Source organism: Nesoenas mayeri, assembly GCF_963082525.1.
Source record: "Nesoenas mayeri genome assembly, chromosome: 1".
Classification (NCBI taxonomy): Eukaryota; Metazoa; Chordata; class Aves; order Columbiformes; family Columbidae; genus Nesoenas; species Nesoenas mayeri.
In genome coordinates this window covers 210,761,346-210,778,960 of record NC_137541.1, presented here as the reverse complement: position 1 = coordinate 210,778,960, position 17,615 = coordinate 210,761,346, and the positions used below count along the sequence as shown (strand labels likewise).

At 43.8% G+C, this 17,615-nt stretch overlaps 1 protein-coding gene across 1 annotated transcript in view; it reads left to right on the top strand.

Moving 5' to 3' along the window:
- The window catches only part of UVRAG (UV radiation resistance associated), a 114,783-nt gene extending 102,155 nt beyond the window's left edge, over positions 1–12,628 (top strand). The window contains exon 15 of the mRNA XM_080339947.1: positions 9,249–12,628. Within this exon, the coding sequence (XP_080196073.1) occupies positions 9,249–9,939 (691 nt within the window). The 3' untranslated portion in view covers positions 9,940–12,628. The remainder of the gene's footprint in view (positions 1–9,248) is intronic.
- The last annotated feature ends 4,987 nt before the right edge of the window (positions 12,629–17,615 follow it).

The window sequence follows — 17,615 nt, the reverse complement described above, 5'->3', positions numbered from 1 at the left end:
TCGAGCACACACCGCGGAATATCCATGCCCATCGTCTTGTGGATAATATGCATATATTTAAGCAAGGATAAAAGCTGCTAAAATGAAGATTTGAAGGATTTTTTTGTGTGTTCAGGAGGCTGTAGGTGAGTCAGCCGATACCCTGTGCAACAGACCGTGATCGGTAAAGCATTTCCAGGTTATCTTTTGTTTGCAGGAACGTGAGGTGGTGATGGGTTTTCTTAGCTACAGATTGACTTGCACCACCTGGTTTGGTTGCTTTTCTTGTTGCTGGTGTTCAGTTTTCATTGCTTAGCACTGTAGCTGGGTTTTGCTGAATCAAAGTTCTGTCAGCTCCTAATCACACCGGTAAAAAGCAACACTTACACTATACTTATTTTTAGTTTGAATAGGACTGGTTTTAATGTCTGGCCCATGTGTCATCCTCATTTTTACTTTTATTTAGAGACGTTTATATCTCCCTGCAGCCTGGAATGGCATTGAGTCCACTCGTTATTCAGAAAAACTGAAATATGTCATTATTTCAAGCTTAACCTTTTCTATAAGCATCAGTTTAGATTTGAGTACAAATTAGTTTCTTTACCCCTTCAAATTAAGAACAAGCAAACTAAAAAAAAAAAAACCCCACAGCTTTTGTAGAAGACCCCACCTATTTCATACTTTTATCAGAGCGATTTTGCCTTAAAAATGTTATCTTTGGGCTTTCCTGAGACTCCGTAGTTGTCTCTGGAGCTGTGGGGCAGCTCTTGGACCAGCAGATGGTCTGTGGAGTCCAGTGCTTTTACATCCCGATTTAATTGCGTTGCCGCTGGATCCCTCTGCCTGGTGAGATTTGTGTTGTTTTGGTTTCTCAGGCATGACACTTAACATGATTAATACGTGTTTTCACATCCCAACACGCCTGATTTATTGCCGCAGCCCCGCAGGTCTACAAGCTCTGCTTCCCTCTTCATATCTCTCCTGGCACCTATATTCTGCTGTGTTTACTTTTCCTCCCCCTTGCCCCCTACTGCAAAATATTATTTGTATTTTATGTCGACAAAATTCAAGGTGGATCAGCCAGTTCCCGCACACACTGTTATGGAAGCTACAGAACTGCAAAAAACCACATATTTTTCTGATATCAAATCAGGATGTTGACTTTCAAGGTGAAAGATGATGAGCCAAAGTTGTTGTTGATTTAGACCATCCCAGTTGTCTTCCCCCAAATCTTTTCTGTTTCCTTCTGGGAATAATTCTCTCCATTTCCAGCTCTTTAGTTCCAGGGTCTCAGTGGCTTCCAGACAAGCAGCTCATTTTTAAGATTAGCTCTTGCTGATGCAAAAGGCCTCGTGCAGTTTTTCCTCTTCAATTCTTTTCACTGTGCAGTTTATTGCAACTTTTGAGAGACACCAAATCTTTACTTACGCGTAATCTGTAGATTTTGAACGTCGTTTGATTCCTTTTGCATGTTCAGATTTGTCTTTCGCAAGTCAGGCTCTTCAGATCACGGTTGTGTTAAATCAAGACTCTCTCATTTTCTTTCCTGTTCTTCACCTTAATTTACTCTATGTAACTTTAGGGGGATAGTATTTGTGATTATTAATGGCAATTAAATAGCACGCTGCAAACTTGATAAGTGAATAGATTAGAAAATGTTTATTTAATGCTGGCAAATATGAGATATTCCTTTAGAAAGTCTTTTCTATAGTCAGGGAAGTGTCATTTTGAGCCAGCATTTAAAAGATTTACCCAAAAATACTTGCATGCCAAGGCTTAAATTCATGTTTCGAAGGTATGTCCTGATTCATAGACTGCTAGATTCAAAAGGAGCCTAAAACTTAATGTTTGAGTTAAGAAAGCTCTGGTAGCTTAATTTATGAAGGCTTTTTTTATGTTTTAAAGCGTGTGTCAGAATTTTTTAGCTGCCAACAGACGCAATTTTACCTTAACTTCATATTGGCAGCCTCCCTTTTGCAGCCCTGTCGCTATCGTGCATTATTTAACCAGTAATCTCTAAGAAGGTGAGAAACCCTCATTGCTTTTTAGCGCGGTTGACATGATATTGGCTCCGAGCTCCGCTTGGAGCTTCAAACATTTCAGATGGCCATAAACCAACTTAAACACCTTCATTTCGCGTTCTTACTGCCATGAGGTCATAGTTTGCAACAAAAAAAAAGATCAGATGGTGTTTAAGTTATTATTATTATTATTTTTTTTAGAGTATTCTCATACCAAAGAGCCGGAGCTGTGGATTTTGGCTTTTGGCCAGACAATCAAGATTTAGTATTTTGACCAGCTGTGATCCAGTAATGTTCCTCAGAGGAAACGTTTTGTGGGGAGGAAAAGATACATATTTGAGCCTGTGAATTGTGTTCTGTCTCTCATCCTGCTTTACAGTTTCTCTGAGCCCCTTTGCAGGCAGATTAAATAATCACAAGTGAATCCGACTGAAGGAACGGCAGATTACAACCAGAATCTGTTTGCTAAGAAAATAGCTTCAAAAATGTTTGTGTCCAACTTCAGTCGCCTGTTTACATCACGCAGTCTGCATCTCATGCCTTAGGTCTGTAAGACTGCCCAAATGGGCTAATTATTAACTAATCAAAACTAATATTTTGAGGAAAAAAACAGCTACTTTGTAGTTTTGCTGCCAGCAAAACTTAGAGCTGAAGTTGAGTTGAGCTGAGTTGAGTTGAGCCATGGGTTGGCTTTTGAGATTTGGATACAATGGAAACATATAGGTTGGTGGTGATGTAATTCTCTTATCTATATTATTCAATAAATCTGAGGTCTGTCTTCTTTTTTTAATTTAGAAAAGCTTCTCCCTGATAGCAGTTTAGTCATATACGTAACCATTTCTACTCTAAACCAACTTGATGACTGAAAGTCATTAAGGCCTGATGACAGTTCATCAAGTCAGGTTTTATACTCCGCTAGTCGCAGGCCTTTCTTTCTGGACAGGTGTCCACATCTGTCCGCCGTCTCAGAAGGTCAACTGAGTCATTGTGGCTGGAAGCTGAACCAGCTCAACCCTCAGTAATGCAAGTTAATGTTGCACCTCAGAGTAAAGGGCAACGCTCCTGTGGGCCAAACTCATTTCACTGTTGACAAGAACTTACAATCTCTAAAGTTTCCAGGCAGTTGGGTGATGGTTTTCTCCTGTGACTGGATTTTAAATATACATATATATATACACACATATATTTCAATCCTGTGAGCTGTGAAGCTGATAAAGCATCTCTTTCTCCGGACTGTGCCTTGAATGCAGTGCTATGAATTCTGGTAACGCTGCAGCCTTTTCCTCAAGGAAGATGCAAAAGGAATAGAAACCTTCCGTCAGCTGAATGTTTTCGTGAAGATTAATTACCAACTTTCTATTTCTGAGCTCTGTAAACATTACTTTTGAACCAAAACCTCGTTCTCAGCTGGAGGGAGGTGGTGGAATAGAAAAAGATCCCTTGACTGAACTGCTTAAGCCATTGTACCTACAGCCTTTTTATTTCTATTTCACTTGCCTACAAGACTATGACCATCATTCTGCTTAAAATCATAGAATGTCCTGAGTTGGAAGGGACCCAGAAGGATCATCGAGTCCAACTTCTGTCCCTGCAATGGGACAGCCCCAAAATTCACACCATGTGTCTGAGGGTGTTGTCGAAACGCTTCTTGAATATTGAAAATATTCAAGAAATCTTTAAAATATTATTGAAAATTATACCCAGAGGTGTTAATCTTCTCGCGTTTGCCTTCTAGACACTGGTCACTCAGCCTGAACTGGTTGCCGAGGTTCGTCCTATGGTCATGAGGAGGCATCTCTACTGATCATAAATGTCTCTCTATAGGGTGTCACCCACCCTGCTCTCCAGTGCTCATTTGCCTGCTCCAGGGACCGTGGAAGGAGCCTCACAATGAACTCATAGATGGTTCATCTCTGTATTTACTTCTATCTAAATGCCTTAGATAATATTTGATAAGCAGTTAAGCCATTCACTTGACTTCATTCCTGCTTTCTCACATTTGGGCTGTTACCCCTTTATTTATTCCCAGCTGAAGCTAAACCCATCCTATTAACATTTATTGGCAGCAATGGGCGGTTTCAGAAATCTGCCCATGTATATCTCCAGCAGCTTAAAACCTGGTTTTGCCGTCTTAAGCGAGGTCCATTTCATTGCATACAATTTAAGGAACCTGGCTGCAAGCGCTTTTTTGTTTCAATTCATTAGTTTGAATGCATGATAAATGAAGATCGTTCCTGCTTTACTGCTCTGTGGGGCAGCCCTTATGTACTCTATTAAACCGGGAAGTTATTTTGTAGACGCGGGAGATTAGCTTTGTATTGCTGCTGCCTTTAGGCTGTTAGATCACTTAGTATAGATCATTCTGCCAGTTCAACTTACTAAGGAAGGGAAGATTTGTTTTGGCCGCTGCACTAAAGAGGTATTGTTCAGGCATACATAACGTGTTAGCTTGAACAGCCTTGTCATAACAAGCTCTTTTAAAACTCTCCTGGTCCTGCAAACTAATTAATTTCTCACCCGCTTGCCTGTAAGGCCTAGATTTACAAAGGAATTTAGGCATGTTTCTTTTTAGGAGGAACTTAAATTTACGTGCCCACCGGAACGGTTTATAAAGCTGCTTTTCTCGAACTAATTAGACACCACGATTTTCACGTTTGTTTACTCAGACACTTAAATTTCTTCTTCTACTTCATAGAAAAGTTGCTGTCGTGCCTAAATTGTTCAGTAATTTGTCATTTGCCAGTAAGACAGTCTTATGCTATACTTAAGACTTCGCTCTTTAAAGAGTCTGGTCTAAACGTAATGAATTTGAGCAAGTTTGAAGCACAGTCCAACACAACAAATAAGGTTGATGATGGGTATTATTCATTCTTACGGTGAAGAGGCTTTGCCATGGGTTCGATCTCTCCAAGAATTACTTGTGTTTTGCACATTGGTGTGTCTCTGCACCTTCAGGAGCAAGGATTAAATCAAGGATGGCTTGACATAAAGCAAACATCCTGCATCCCTGCATATCCTCCTCCTCTGGGATAGCTCTTACTCTTGTGAGATCTTGCATCTTGTGCTGCCAGGTGAGATATTCCATGGGAAGACCCACTCCAAACCCATCTGCAGGCTGATGTTCAGGCTGCTGTGTTTATAACTTGTCTGGACCCTCTCTGACTGCTTACATTCCAGGCAAGAGCTTTTATCACTAAAATATTGTATAAAGAGTAGATATCATTGTGGTTGTTTTGAGAAACGTTCGTCTGTACTTAGATCCACAAGGTACGGCTTGAAATTGTTTCCTGGATTAGATGTTGATCTCTTTAATGCCTGTCCCAGAGCTGTGGATGGTGGAATAAAGTCCAGAGAAGCGTCAGAATTTCCTATCAACCCTTCTTGTCGTTGTGCTCAGACCAGGAGGTAGGAAGCCCTCACTGCTCCACGGGGTGTTGCAGATCCAATGCTTTGGCGTCAAAGGACAGAACTAACAGGATGCATCTGCCGTCTGTTGTACATGGGGAAAAAAGTTATCCCTTTTCGCCTGTACAATTTGTGTTATTCTGTCTGTTCCTAGTCTCGCTTTTTATTTCAGATATGTGGGGCTATTTCTTTGGAATCTGCAGCCCTCCTGGGTTACAGTTCAGTGGGAATACGTTGCTGTTTGACTCATCACTAACGTCTTGATAGAAACTAAATAGATTGGTTTTTATCTTTCCTGCTGCAGGGGATGTAATACTGGAATGAGTTCTGGGAATAGCCTGTTTCTTTTGGAAAGGGATGGCAATAAGTCACCTTTGAATTTGAAAGGAACTTGCATGAGAATGGCTTCTCTCTCTCCCCCTGCCTCCCTTTTGAATTGCATACCTGCTCACTCTTTTAAATTATATTAATAGTACAAACAATTGATGTGACAAATAAGTCTAGACTTAGGTGGTATCTTACACAGCTCATTCTAGAGCTGCAAAAAAGCAAAGGTGTTGCCCTTTGTTGGATCTTGAATTGACAATACAGTTCAAACACAACAAAGCAAACTTCACCAACAGGGTTTTTTTTGCTTTTTATTGTTTTTTTTTCCCAACCTAAAACACTACACTGAGCACAGAACCTATCTCTCCTCTTTGCCTTTCTCTTTCTTCTTGAGCCTCCTGCATTTAGAGGCACGAGGTGATGGATCAGCACAGGGCCCTTGTAGCACAAACCTCATAGCTCTCTTGTCTTGAGGCTTCCCCTTGTACTCCTCAAGACTCGTGGCAGGCTTAGACTCCTCTTAGCAGCAAGTCTGGTCCCAGGCTGTGCTTTGGGCTGGGATTTGGAAGGAAGAGGGGAGGAGGGAAACCTTTCCTGCCCACTTGCATTGCATATAGCCTCTGCTTGCCTTGATTCTGTGCCTCAAGGTGTGACATGCATCATGGCACATTTCATGGGTAAGACATGCAAATCACCGTGGTATAGAATCACAGAATTGTTTAGGGTGATCATCAAGTCCATCTCTACCCCTTGTCCCCGAGAACCTCATTTCAGTGTCTGTTCAACCCCTCCAGGGATGGTGACTCCAGCACTGCCCTGGGCAGCCTGTTCCAATGCCCCACAGCCCTTTGGGGAAGAAATTGTTCCCACATCCAACCTCAACCTCCTCTGGTGCAATTTGAGGCCGTTTCCTCTGCTCCTGGCGCTTGTTCCTGGGGAGCAGAGCCCGACCCCCCCTGGCTCCAAGCTCCTTTCAGGCAGTTCAGAGATCAGAAGGTCTCCCCTCAGCTCCTGTTCTCCAGCTGAACCCCCCAGGTCCCTCAGCTGCTCCCATCACACTTGTGCTCCAGCCCCTCACCAGCTCCATTCCCTTCTCTCAACTCGCTCCAGCACCTCAAGGCCTTTCTTGTGGTGAGGGGCCCAAAACTGACCCTAGGATTGGTGGTCTGGCCTCCCCAGGTCCCAGCACAGGGACGGTCACTGCCCTGGGCCTGCTGGCCACACCAGTGCTGGTACCAGCCAGGACGCTGGTGGCCTCTTGGCCACCTGGGCACATGCTGGCTCATGTTCAGCCGCTGGCACCAACACCCCCAGCTCCTTTTCCGCCGGGCACTTTCCAGCCGCTCTTCCCCGAGCCTGTAGCGCTGCCTGGGGTTGCTGTGACCCCAGTGCAAGACCCAGCACTTGGCTTTGGTGAACCTCAGACAGTTGGCCTCAGCCCATCAGTCCAGACCCCTCTGTATGGCCTTCCCACCCTCCAGCACATCAACACTCCACCCAACTTGGTGTCATCTGCAAACTCACTGTTACGTGCTGTCCTATCCTGTAGAAGGGAGATAATTCAGGTCTGCACCATCTCTGTATCTGGAATGGGAAGGGCAGCAAAACCTTTAATGCCTTGTACTAAAAAGCACCACTACTTAATTGTAAAATGTCTTGTAATTAGAACAGTGATCTGCAGTAATCAGTTGTCACTTGTCTGTGAGGAACTGGTTCACACGAACGTAGGATGATGAGCCTTTGGACCCAGAGATATGTCTTGAATCCCATTTGGCTTTGTGAATATATGCACATCTTGGAACTGGGGTAAATACTGAAAACTTGCCATTTATTTGTTAGGTTTTTAATGATACAGAGTGAAATTCCTTGTTTTGCTGCATTTTGCTTTTAAAGCTGCTGACATGGCACTCTATTTCTTGTAGTTTTTCTTAAGGAAGATTCAACAAACCTAGAGGTAATATGAAAAAGTTTCTTGTCTAAGGCTTAAGATAAACAGAATCTGATCAAATAAATAATACTGAGTATTCATTTATTTTCTAAATTAAGGCTGAAACACTATGCTGGGGAAACCAAGGGGGGAAACAGACCATCCCCAATATGTCTGCAGTGCACATTGCATAAATTCACAAGTGTCCTGCCTCTGATTTTCCATATTACACCATTTTAAAAATAAATGCTTGGCTGTGTGGGGGTTGGTTAAAGTATTTTAAAGACTCTGGTCAGGAAAGGAATCGAGTGCTGGACAACATATACAGCACTTATTGGCATCTGTGGCACATACTGCTCTCTGTTTTGTCACCTCTGTTAAGAATGCTCCAAACCTTTGCAAAAAAGCTGTGAATTCCATGCAGGGTTTGCATTAAAAATGGTCAGAAATGGTTGAAATCGAAGAAGAAAGTTGATATTTTCGCTACTGGTTTGCGACGCTTATTTCCCTTTAGGATGCTTATTTTTCACAGAGGGACTTTTTGCAATGTAGCTTATCCTATTTACAAAGGGGAACAAGAAACAGAAGAAAGATAATGTGGAAAAAGATCCACACTAGAGATTACTCATAACTGCTATTCCAAGATTTTCCCCTGCAAGATACATCCCAAAATCTATCAGGCCTTGAGCAGAAGGAGTTTCTTTTAAGTGCAATTAATGAAGGAGACTCGTACTGTGAATCTTGGAGTTATATATTCAGTAGATCAGTAATAGCTGTGGTTTTAAATCTGGAAGGAAAATGAACCAGTTGCTTAAGTTAACATGCAACGGACTATTTGCATATAGGGTGGTGATTATATTTGGGTAAGGATTAAGCCGATGAAGGAAAATTCACGTAACGCACCCCAAATGATATAAATTCCAAATTATAGACCCTGAGACAGTGTGAAAGATCTGTGGAACTCTGTTAAATAGTAAAATCAGACTTGAAAATTAAGCTCGATTAGTTCACGTTCCTCCAGAAACCAGGGCTGATGTTTGTCCAAATTGTTTTGGAATGATTGGCACAGAAAAACAGAAGATCTGGCAAAAATAATCCTCTGCAAATGGCAAAGTTAGTGTGACTTTTCTCCTTTGTGCAACTGTCGAGAAAGTCCACGGTGGAAGAAGTTGCTCTCAGAGAATTCGGCCATTATTACTCACTTTTGAAGAGTTTATGATGGCCTAGTACAGGCCATAAATACATAAATATACGGTCAACAGTAATAATTCATAAAGTGCAGCTTGGTCCTATAAAACGGTGTTAACAGTACGAATTAACATAATGCGGTGGCTTCTTGGGTGATTGACTCTTCAAACCATGGAGCTTTGTAAATGTTCCTCCACGATCATACAGGTTTTCAGTAAAGCCGTCCTCTGGGGTGTCTTCTGGACTTCATACGGCATTAAACACATTTGGGGTTTTAGCGCTTTAGGATACAAGTAGTTGGCCAAACGGAGCCCGGAGTTGTGATAAAATAATTGCTTCAGCCTTTGGTTAAACATCTGTGTTGCTCATGAGCTGTGATTTATCCTTCCCTTCTTTTACAGCGATCGACACCACACATCCAGCGCAATTCCCGTTCCAAAGAGACAGAGCTCGAGCTTCGGCAGATTGGATGTTGGCTTTTCCAGTGGCCTCCCTTCTCCGGATAAAGGACTCCGAAAACGAGCCAGCACGGGAAATGAAAGACTCGAGTACAAAACTCCTCCTTCTAGTTACAACTCCGCTTTAACGCAGCCTGTTGCCATCACAACCCGCGTCGGAGAGGCGGATAAGAAACCCGCGCCGATATCGTCCTCGTTGGATACCTCTATGGACTCCTCGAAAGGAAACGCCAAGAAAGGCGGCGAGGACTTGTGCGGGAGTTTAAATGGAGAAAACGGGAGCTTAAGCAACACCCAAGACCGGCAGGAGACTTTCCTAGGACATACGAGTGCAATAAACGGTGAGTGCTCCGGAACCGCGAGCGCCGAGCAACCCTGCGAGTTCCGTCCCTCCCTCGGCCCCGTCCTTTGCTGCACCGTGGAGCAAGCGGAGGAGATCATGGGGATGGAAGCGACGGGTTTCAGCGCGGGAGATCAACTCGAAGACTTTAATTCCATCCCGGTGGAACACGCCGTGGCGGTGGAGTGTGACGAACAAGTCCTAGGGGAGTTCGAGGAGTTCTCCCGAAGGATCTATGCACTGAACGAAAACATGTCCAGCTTCCGCAGGCCGCGTAAAAGTTCGGACAAGTGAGACATTGAGGAGAAATGGGTGATCTGGAATAGAGATAAAATTGCACTTATTCTTTATATTAATTATATATATTAAAAAAAAAAAAAGCTAAAGCTATTCCTATGGTGTTAAACAAATGGACTTGAGCACGGTAACACAGGATTATGGTATATTCACAGCCCAGGTAAATTTTGATTCTGCTTCCAGTCCTCTTATGTTTGGTATTTATAATCTCTCAGAAATTGGTTTTGCAATCCATTTATAAAAGGCTTTCCTGGAAACAGCTTCTAGTGCTGATCAGGTGATCAAGCCCCCCTATAAATTAATTTCTTAATTATTATTTAGAGTTAAATTTATTTTAATCTTCTCAGAAGAAAGAAAAAGTTAATTTAAAAATACATTTATGGTAAGAGTTCTTTCCCTTCTCCCATGTACTCCTGTGTTTGTTTGAGCAATGTAGTCAGCGTTACAGAAATACCATGAATTTGTTATTGTTGGAGAGTTTTCTCTCGGCTACTCTCTGTAGCTTTTCAAGTTCTGGTTTCACTGATGGGTCTTCATTTGGTGTAAACGTGCCAGAGAATGAGCAGTTTCCTTAATTAATGAGAAAATACCTTTCTTCTCCCTCCATACTCACTGTTCCTATTAAGGAACTAAATCGCCTCTTTAGGTTTCGCATAAAAATCTCAGCCTGACCATTCCCCGCTTGTTGGGCACAAACCTCATTAGTAGAGACCTAACGAATTCACTACCCAAGCGGGGTTCAGCTGCCACCTCCCAATGTGTCTTAATGGGGACAACGTCTCCCTAAAAACCCAGCCTGAAAACGCAGTTTACGCTTTGGAATTAGGCGAATCTGTGGGAATCACTCCCCGCTCTGTCAAGCAGAGGCACCTGACATTATTCATCTAAATTAATATCATTTTAATCATCTGTACATTGAAGGAAGAGCGACTGGCAGTTCGCTGGGGGTGCGTATTCGGCTGCACCAACGGGAAAGCAATTTACAGCCTGTGTTGTGATTCCTGGTATTTGTTTCAGTTTGGATTGCATTGCTCTTGCTTTCTATATTTTATACCCATGAATTCGGGCTCGGTCATGAGCTCTGAAATATAAAAATATATAGCAGAATAAAAAGAAAACCACTTCATCATGCCTGGCTTTTTATTTTTCCTCCCTGGTCTATGCTTTTATTTTGAACCAATGACCTAGTCTTTTTTTCCTAACTTCACCATAAGACTAAGCCTAAATTAACTTTTTAAACCGTGGTTATGTGTAATCTCAGCTATCAAAATGAGGCGTGTATGCGAGAACGAATATACATAACAGCACTGTGCTAGAATATGCATTTTTTCCAGGTAACACCTTAATGATTGTATTAAAATTATATTCATATTTCTTCTGTTCGCTTTTAACCTGTCTGCAGTCAAGTTGTGGGATCGAGCTTCTCTACAGCCATTCGCTATTTTTGGTCTGTCCCAGTATGATGTATTAGATGGAAACACTCGGAAGCGGAGATCTCAGTTCTATAAGGTATTGAACATGACTCCAGGTGCTAAATTGGGCACGTTCAGGAGGATCTTCTCACCTGAATAAGCTCCTCTGTTCCAACCTCATCAAAAGTTTCACTAAAGGAAATGCTGCAGCATCTTTTGAGAAGAGATAGGTAGGAAATTATCGCTGTGTTTTGGCGTAGAAAGCGAAAAATGAACACCTCAAAGTACAAGCGCTTATTAATAAAGTAAGCATAAGGTGCTCTATCTTACCGCCTTCTGATAGCATCATTTTAGGTGAAATTAGGGCACGTTGTACACGCCGCGGGATGGGCTCTGGCACATTGAAGCAATGCAGACCTGTTGGTAGAAAATCTCCTTTTCTATAACAGGAAAGTGTTAGTTTGTGTGCGCTGGTGACTTTTCAAAGCAACCCAAAGAGTAGCTGCGAAATCGCTGTGTTCCGTAGAGCAAACACAGAGCATCTCGGTGCAATTAAGCGACACGTTAAATTAGGTTTGTAGAGCATCAGCGGGATTTTGGATTATTGTTTTTCATTCGTTGCACATTTTCTCAGGTTGCACCCGACCAAATGAACTCTGGTTTTCCTCCCTGATGTGTTGCTGCTCCTGTTTGATCCCCGTACATGTCGATGTGTCAAACACGATGTTTGGTTTCTGCATCCGTCGCACAAAGCTGCTTTGATGGCCTTTCTATGGATGTATCTTTAGGAGGCCTTAAATTCTCCCCGAGTTCCTCTTCCCTGGTGAAGGGGGACGGCATCGTAGGGCTAATTAAACCATTGACGAACTCATTGCCGTGAGGATTGTACAGACTGCAGCCACATCATGGCTTTCATTTTTGTGATTATTATCCTTTCCCTCCTGTAAATTACTTTGAAAATAGCATAGCGGGAGAGAAACAAATAGTAGGTTTGAAGGTGAGATGATAAATCACAGCCTGTTTTAAACTGTCAAGAGTCTTTCAGTTCCTGCACAGCTGTGACACTGTTAAATGTCTGCAAATGTCTTCGAGCACGGAAAGCAGTTCATTGCAATCTTTTCCCCTCACTAGGAATTCCTAAGATTGTTGAGTATATTAGTTTTGGAAGATCGTATCCCACGATATTTTTGTAGTGAGCACAACAGCATTGGCTTATCCTTGCTTGGCCAGGTATTTAAAATAAGCGAAACCAGAATATCCCATAGTAAATGACACGTTAAAACTATGTTGGTAATTGCGGGAAAGCTCATCTGTATTTATAAAATAAAACTGATTAGTTATCTCTCAACTTATGTCTCTTCTCTCAATGGCTCTTTTGTGTTTGTTTTCTTTACAAGCCTGATTTGAACCACAATTTTTCTCGCCAGCCCCAAAATCTCTTTGGCTTTATTATTCATCAAGCCCATATTGACCCAAATATGAATATTTGGGCGAGAGGATTTTTGCTGGAAGACCTGGCTGCCTCATTAGTAAAAATCCCATTTCACACGGGATGGTACCACAGTTATTTTTCATGTTCCTTCCAAAAAGCTGGCACGCAGCTGGGAAAACAGCGTACGGTGGGGCTGGGAGACAGCTGGGCTCGCAGAACTTTGGTGGATAGTGGAAAACACCGTGTGTCCTGGTTTTGATAAAAACCAAGTTTCTCTTTTAGCGAATTTGCCTGTCAGCTAAAGCTTCATATCAGCTGCATTTTCCTGGAGAACCAGATACATGTTTTGGGAAACATAGCAATGGAATGCGAAGTTATTGATAAGCATGGATGGACATCTCGCGAGAGGGGCAATGAGAAACAGGTGACCAAGAAACTGACCAACTGTGTATAACATCCCATTCACGTGAACACTTCATATAAAAGTTGGAGATCATGAGGATCTCGTCCCTTTTCCCTTTTCCTTACAACCAACATTAGGAGAGGACCTTGCTAGTCGTCCCTGTGAACTGGGGCCTAGTGACAGACTGAATCCAGCTCCGGTTGGCTGCAGAGTCCAGTCCAGGACTTCGGGTGCCGGCTCTGCAGTTGCTGGGACTTTCAAGGATTGGGTTTGTATATTTTGTATTATTTTCTCTATTCTTATTAGTAACATTAGTAAAACATTTTTAATTGTTCCAGCTCTCTTCTCTCTGTCCTTCTTTCCCTCCCAATCGCGTGTGCTGAGTGGGAAAGGGGGAGAAGGAGGGGCTAGAAAGGGGGAAGAGGGGTTTAATACATCTGCCACGGTTTTATTGTCAACCCACAATCTAAACCCTCGACACCGTGTTCCATCATTGGGGAGGCATCGCTGCTCTTCTAGCACCTTACATGTTGCTAATAAGCAACATATGTCTGCCTAAAAAATATATATATCTATATGTTCCCCTTGAACAGGAATCTACTGCACGAGCTTTGGGAGGAGAACGTCCATGACACGGAGTCGCTGGTGGGAAGCAGTGGAATGTCAAGAGCTACGGGGACTCTCCAGGAATCATCGGAGCAACGGGCTCTTTTTGCTGTGGTGTTCAATTCTCTCCCACCCAATCTGTCTGTCAGCAGAAAGCAGAATGCCAAGACGTCAACTGCATCGTCCTGGAGCTGAAGTGGGAAGGTACAGGAGGGAAATTTTACTTGAAGCTGTTTCACAACACTGAACGGCGTTATTGAAATGTGCTCTGAAAGAAGAAGGTTTGCACTGAAATGTAGCTGGATGTGCTGCTGGACAGATTTAGATAAACCTTGGGCTCCTCTGTACCTCTTTTTGTCACCTTTCGAGTGGCCAGAGAGGGTATTTCTCCTTGGCTTGTGGGTTTTGGTGGAAGTACTTGCACTTGATCTGGTGTAGCCGGTAGCTCTGGGCAGCAGTCCATCCTGTCTGCAGCAAGATCTTCTAACTCCAGGTGAAAATAGGACTATCATTTTCCAGGAAAACAAAAAAAATCTAACTTAAGACTTTTAATTGCTGTTTCTTTTGATATCAGCTTATTTTCTAAATGCAACATTGTTGTACAATTTTCATTAAATAATATGAAAACTTTTTTTCCAGCTCAGCAGCTGCTGAAGTTTCTCCTGTATGAGCTGCATTGACTAGCTTGATATTTAATCTGTCGGACTCTTCAATCTGACTACATGATGTTACTCACAATGAGCTGTTTTGTTAAATTTGCACTTGAAATTCTGAATTTCAGCTTCTAAAACAGTCCTATCCAATTTGGACTGCATTGTCTTGGTTTTAGCAGGGACAGATTCATAGAATGGTTTGGGTTGAAGGGACCTTACGAGCTCGTCCAGTGCCACCCCTGCCATGAGCAGGGACATCTTCAGCAGCTCAGGTTGCTCAGAGCCCCGTCCAGCCTGGCCTGGGATGTCTCCAGGGATGGTTCATCCACCACCTCTCTGGACAACCTGGGACAGGCTCTCACCACCCTCAGCAGCAACAATTTCTTCCTCATGTCCAACCTGAATCTCCCTCCATTAGTTTAAAACCATCACTCCTTGTCCTGTCACAACAGGCCCTGCTCAAAAGTCTGTCCCCATCTTTCTTATCAGCCCTTTTTAAGTCCAGAAAGCTGCACTAAGGTCTCCCTGGAGCTTCTCTTCTCCAGCTGAACACCCCAACTCTCTCAGCCTGTCCCCCAGCAGAGCTGTTCCAGCCTCGCATCATTTCTGGGGCTCCTCTGGCCCCTCTCCAGCAGATCCATGTGTGTCCTGTGCTGAGGACCCAGAGCTGGACCAGCACTGCAGGGGGGTCTCACAGAGTGGGGCAGAGGGGCAGAATCCCCTCCCTGCACCTGCTGCTCACGCTGCTGGGGATGCAGCCCAGGATGTGATTTGGCCTTCTGGGCTGTCTCAGCCATCAACCATGGGCAACTCCTGAACCGCTGTAGCACGTTCATGCTGCTATAAACAGATCTAGCAGCACAGAACAGTCTCAGCTGCCTAAAAAATTCATATAAAATGCCCGTGTATTTTTAAATAGCATATTATAATAAGGTAATTCAGCCACTTAAGCGCCGTTTGCACAAAAAGCTGTTCAGCTCGAACACGCAGTAGGTTTAGGTGGAAACCTGCCAGCCCAGCTATTGTGCTTCTGCCAGCCACGCTGGCTGGGGTGTGTGGTCTGCGCCCATGGACAGGGAGGGCAGAAGAGGTCCAGCCACTGAGGAGAAGTTTCTCTCTTTGTCTTCCTTCTCACAGCAGGAGCAGATCAGAGCAGCATGGTGCGATGGCTGGGGTACCTGCGCCTACCCAGATTATAATCCCAGCTCTACCTCTCAGCAACTGTTCTGCTTGCGAGTCTCCTTGGGCTCCTCTGCTTGGGAAGGCGACGTCCCTACAGCTGCACAAACCATTGCTGCCGGTGCCAAGTGCTTCTATCTTCAGTGCAAATTTGCACATGCTACAAGCAAGGGGGGGGGGGCACTTTCGGGACGAAAATCTCCCTTTTCCTTGTAGGGTATCTGCTAACAAAGGACATGCATGGACTTCTTTGCTGTTCCTTGGTGAAGCTCTGCAGCACAAATCTGGCTCTTCAGCTTCTTTTGAGTGGCGCCTGTTGTGGTAGGACTAGGGGAGATGGTTTTAAACTAGAGGAGCAAGATTCAGCATAGATATAAGAAATTGTTGGCCTTGAGGGTGGTGAGAGCCTGTCCCAGGTTGTCCAGAGAGGTGGTGGATGAACCATCCCTGGAGACATCCCAGGCCAGGCTGGACGGGGCTCTGAGCAACCTGAGCTGGTGCAGATGTCCCTGCTCATGGCAGGGGTGGCACTGGATGGGCTTTGAAGGTCCAATCAGCCTAAACTATTATATGAATCTAAGTTCACCTCTGTCTAACTTGGTTTGTACAAAGTTCTTCTGTGTTTTGATGCCTGATTTGAGGATGTTGAGGATTCCTGTCAATGGACCACTGTGTTCCCAGCCCCAGCTTAACACCTGTCCCTTAGAGAGGTGAAATTAAATAAGCCTGGTTTTAAAAGATCCCTGGGCCAGCTACAGCTCTGGGTCTGGAAGGGCTTTTAGCTTTGCAATCGCTAGTTTTCATAGAAACATAGCATAGTTTGGGTTGAAGGGACCTTCAAAGCTCATCCAGTCCAACCGCAGCCATGAGCAGGGACATCTTCACCAGCTCAGGTTGCTCAGAGCCCCGTCAGACGTTTTACTCAGCTCCAGAAGTGTATTGGGGATTCCTCTGAAATGCCGAATGCCAGACGTTGGCAGCAGGCAGAGATGCTCTGTCACGATATCTGCACAGGGTTAACATCCTGTTCCTTCACCTCAAAAACAAAATCCTCATTAAAACGCTGGTTTTTTCATATATTCAGTGCAGATAAGAGAAGAGCAACAAGACTGGGGAAGGGACTTGATCACAAGCCCTATGGGGAGAGGCTGAGGGAGCTGGGCTTGTTTAGTCTGGAGAAGAGGAGACTCAGAGGTGAGCTCAGCACTCTCTAGAACTACCTGAAGGGCAGTTCTAGCCAGGTGGGGATTGGTCTCTTCTCCAGGCATCAGCAATAGGACAAGGGGCCATGGGCTTCAACTCTGCCAGGGGAAATTGAGGTTGGAGATTAGAAAGCAATTCTGTGCAGAGAGAGTGGTCAGGCATTGGAATGGCTGCCCAGGGAGGTGCTGGACTCACTGGCCCTGGAGGTTTTTAAGCTGAGATTGGACATGGCACTTAGTGCCATGATCTAGTCAATGGACTGGAGTTGGACCAAGGGTTGGACTGGATGATCTCTGAGGTCTTTTCCAACCCAGTCCATTCTGTGATTCTGTGTGATTCTTGTGTGAGGGAAGGACCAAAGCAACAGGATGGTGTTTTCCTGCAGTCCAGGAACCTCTTGTTTAAAACAGTGTTGGCAGGCAGAAGGACAGCTGTGGCTTTCTGAATATTTTCCTTATTTTCTATTTCTAGGTCACATTTGTAACAAAAAAAATGAATTCATTTGTTTCTAAAAGAGGTTAATTTACTTCAGATACCTTCAAATAGCCTTGAAAGGAGAGAGTGCCCTATGGATTCTGTAGGTCTTCATTTGCTGATGTCTGCCACCTTTCCCTTTTTTCCTGTCATTAGCACTGTTGTAAAACTGGCATTTGCAACCCAGTTAATTGCAAGCACTGCAGTTGCTGGGCCCCACCAGCAGATCTTAATAACGGATCTACCTGATGTTTGCCAAACCACAAGCCACCAGCAAGGTTTAAACACATTCCCACCAGCTGAAATTATAG